General features: G+C 48.1%; 1 protein-coding gene across 1 annotated transcript; it reads right to left on the reverse strand.

Moving 5' to 3' along the window:
• Positions 1-310: 310 nt before the first annotated feature.
• On the reverse strand, positions 311-1703 carry LOC147904751 (thiamine thiazole synthase 4, chloroplastic-like). The gene is made up of 2 exons (XM_087388210.1): positions 732-1703; positions 311-596 (listed from the first exon to the last, which is right to left on the reverse strand). Exons 1-2 carry the CDS (start codon positions 1632-1634, stop codon positions 432-434), a joined length of 1068 nt encoding a protein of 355 aa, XP_087244336.1. The 5' UTR covers positions 1635-1703; the 3' UTR covers positions 311-431.
• Between the last annotated feature and the right edge of the window lie 1272 nt (positions 1704-2975).

Consider the following 2975-nt stretch of genomic DNA (forward strand, 5'->3'; position numbering starts at 1 on the left):
CTGCATAGCACATCCAAATCCATACCACCAAAAAGCTACTAGATTTCACACCATCCCTCGCAACTACATTCCCACACAACAGCCTAATTACTCTTGCTGATAATTGTAACCTGAATCTACAAGAAACGTCTAGCACCTACCACCAGCTGCACAGCTCCTGGATCCGAGCATACACCAAACCTGCACATGCAAAACAAAAACAGGGCACACTCCCTTCGCAGGCATTACCCTGATCAGGTTTTAAGGGTCTTATCTCAGCTAGCTTCAACTGAAGCAAGCACCCCTGGTGCCAGATACTATTAGCTTCAAGAAACCAAAACAAGGACTGCAATTTTCACAATCAAGCTTCACAATTACGTATGTCCGTACACACTTAAGCCAAAACCAAAAGAGTCAACGCAAGTTGCTGCTGCCCTGGATAGTACACTAATCTAAGCAGCAGCAGAAGTATCATCCTCAGCAGAAGCCAAAACAAGCTCTGGGTGCACCCCTCCAAGTTTGAAAGTTCCGTCGAGAGCGTTGGGTAAACCAAGAGCCTTGAGAGCCAGATGGGCTGCCTTCTGCCCAGATACCATCATAGCTCCAAAGGTAGGGCCCTGAAAATTGACACAGAAAAGAATATTAAAAAGACTGTATGAATACCCAGAAGAGGCAAACTTAAATACCAGGAGAACCAGCACAACTCAGCAGAGCAACCAGACACCATACAAAAGCGCACAAATAAGTATTACCATCCTGGGCGAGCCATCCACTTCAGCAACCTCCATGCCTGTTACGATCATACCAGGGACTACCTCCCTTGTAAATTTCACAATAGCATCCTCAGCTGTGTTCATATCCAAAGCCTTCATTCCAGGCACCTTATCGATCATTCCGATGCTCTTTAGCCTCTTTACACCAGTGGCACCAAACGGCCCGTCATGGCCGCATGAGCTTACCACTACCTTGGACTCCATCACATTAGGATCCATGCAGCTCTGAGTGTTGTGGTTCATAGAAACCAAAGCCCAATTGGTAACCACTCCGGCCACTCTATTTTCCTTAATGATGAGATCCTCCGCAGCGACGGCGTTAAACAGCTTAACGTTAGGCTTGGCCAAAAGCTTGCTCATGATGGTAGAGGTAAACAGGGCAGCATGCTTGATCACTACGTATGTGTCTCGCTCATCGTAGGGCACACCGATCTCATCCAAGAAAAGATGAGCAGGCTTCCTAACAACCATAGCAGAGAAAAGCTGCCCACCCAGCCAAGCACCACCCCCAGGGCTCACGGATTGCTCCACGATGGCAATCTGGACATTTGGGTTCTTGCTGAGTTCGTAAGCACAAGAAAGCCCGGCAGAGCCAGCGCCCACAATGACAACATCGGTATCAGCATGGGTGATCATGTCGGTCATGTAGCGGCGGGTCATTTCACGGGAGACAGTGGATTCACGGATGGGCTGGAAGGAGAAGGAGGAGAGGTCATAGAGGGGGTCAGAGTAGAGGGAAGCATGGGGAGGGGATGAAAGGGAGAGGTGGGGGGAGGAACGGAAGGGGGGGGAGAGGCGAGAGGAGGGGAAGGGGGAGGGGAAGAGGGAAGATTTGGTGAGGTCGAAAGAGGAGAGGGCAGCACAGGCAGCCACGGAAGCCATAGCTGAACAGAAGAGAACAAAGGCAGGAGATCAAATTCCTTACGGTAGTAGATTGTGTGAGTTCTGAAGTGTGTTGATATATGGGTTGTAAAAGGCAAGTAGTGACGTGCTAGCATTTGTCTCTTCCCAGTTTAATGTCCTCTTCTGCCCCCCGCCCACGATTCCATTCATTATACATTCTTCACCGCTTCGGAATTGTGCCCCTTGTCCATCAAGCATCTTTGCATTTGCCAATATCATCCTCTCTTATCTCTTATAGTCCTTAACGCGGCTAGTCCCTGGGCAAGTATTGGGAGGTTTGGAAAAGATCTCTAGAGCTTCGGGGGAGGAGGAGGGTGGTTCACGGAGAGGAGGTGGTTTGGAGGGTGGAAGTAGTGAAGGTTGCCACCAGTGACCAAAGCACTGTTGAGGGTTGCCACCAGTGACCGTTGAGGGTTGCCACCAGTGACTAGAGCACTGTTGAGCAAAATGGTTACACGTGTGCATGGGTAGCGAGAGATTGAAGGCTGGAGAGACACACACACACATAGAGAAGCAGAGAAGTAGAGAACTAGAGAGAGAGAGACAGAAAGAACAAACAGAGAGAGAAGTGGAGAACTAGAGAGAGAGAGAAGTAGAAAACTAGAGAGAAGCAGAGAAGTAGAGAGAGAGAGAGAAGCAGAGAAGTAGAGAGAGAGGAAGAGAGAGAGAGAGAGAGAAGAGAACTAGAGAGAGAGAGGTAGAGAACTAGAGAATTAGAGAGAGAGAGATACACAGATAGACAGAGAGAGAAGCAGAGAAGTAGAGAGACAGATAGACAAACAAACAGAGTAGAGAGAGAAAGGGAGAGAGAGAGCAGAGAACAATAGAGAGAGAGAAGCATAGAAGTAGAGAGAGAGAGAAGCAAAGAAGTAGAGAGAGCGAGAGAAAGAGAGAGAGACAGAGAGACAGAGAGAGAGAGAGAGAGAGAGAGAGAGAAGTAGAGAACTAGAGAGAAGCACAAAAGTAGAGAGAGAGATAGAGAGACACAGAGAGACAAAGAGGAGAGAATTAGAGAGAGAGAGAGAAGAGAAGCAGAGAAGTATAGAGAGAGAGAGAAGAAGAGAAGCAGAGAAGTAGAGAGAGAAGCCAAGAAGCAGAGAGAGAGAGAGAGAGAGAGAGAGAGAAGTAGAGTACACACACACACACACATAGAGGTAGAGAACGAGAGAGAGAGAGAGAGAGAGAGAGAGAGAGAGAGAAGTAGAGAATAGAGAGAGGGAGAGAGAGAGAGAAGCAAAGAAGTAGAGGGAGAGAGAGAGAGAGAGAGAGAGAAGTAGAGAGAAGTAGAGAAGTAGAGAGAGAGAGAAGTAGAGAGAGAGA

This window comes from Dipteris shenzhenensis, chromosome 2 (assembly GCF_047967505.1).
Source record: "Dipteris shenzhenensis isolate YYH24624 ecotype China chromosome 2, Dip_SZ_1.0, whole genome shotgun sequence".
Lineage (NCBI taxonomy): Eukaryota > Viridiplantae > Streptophyta > Polypodiopsida > Gleicheniales > Dipteridaceae > Dipteris > Dipteris shenzhenensis.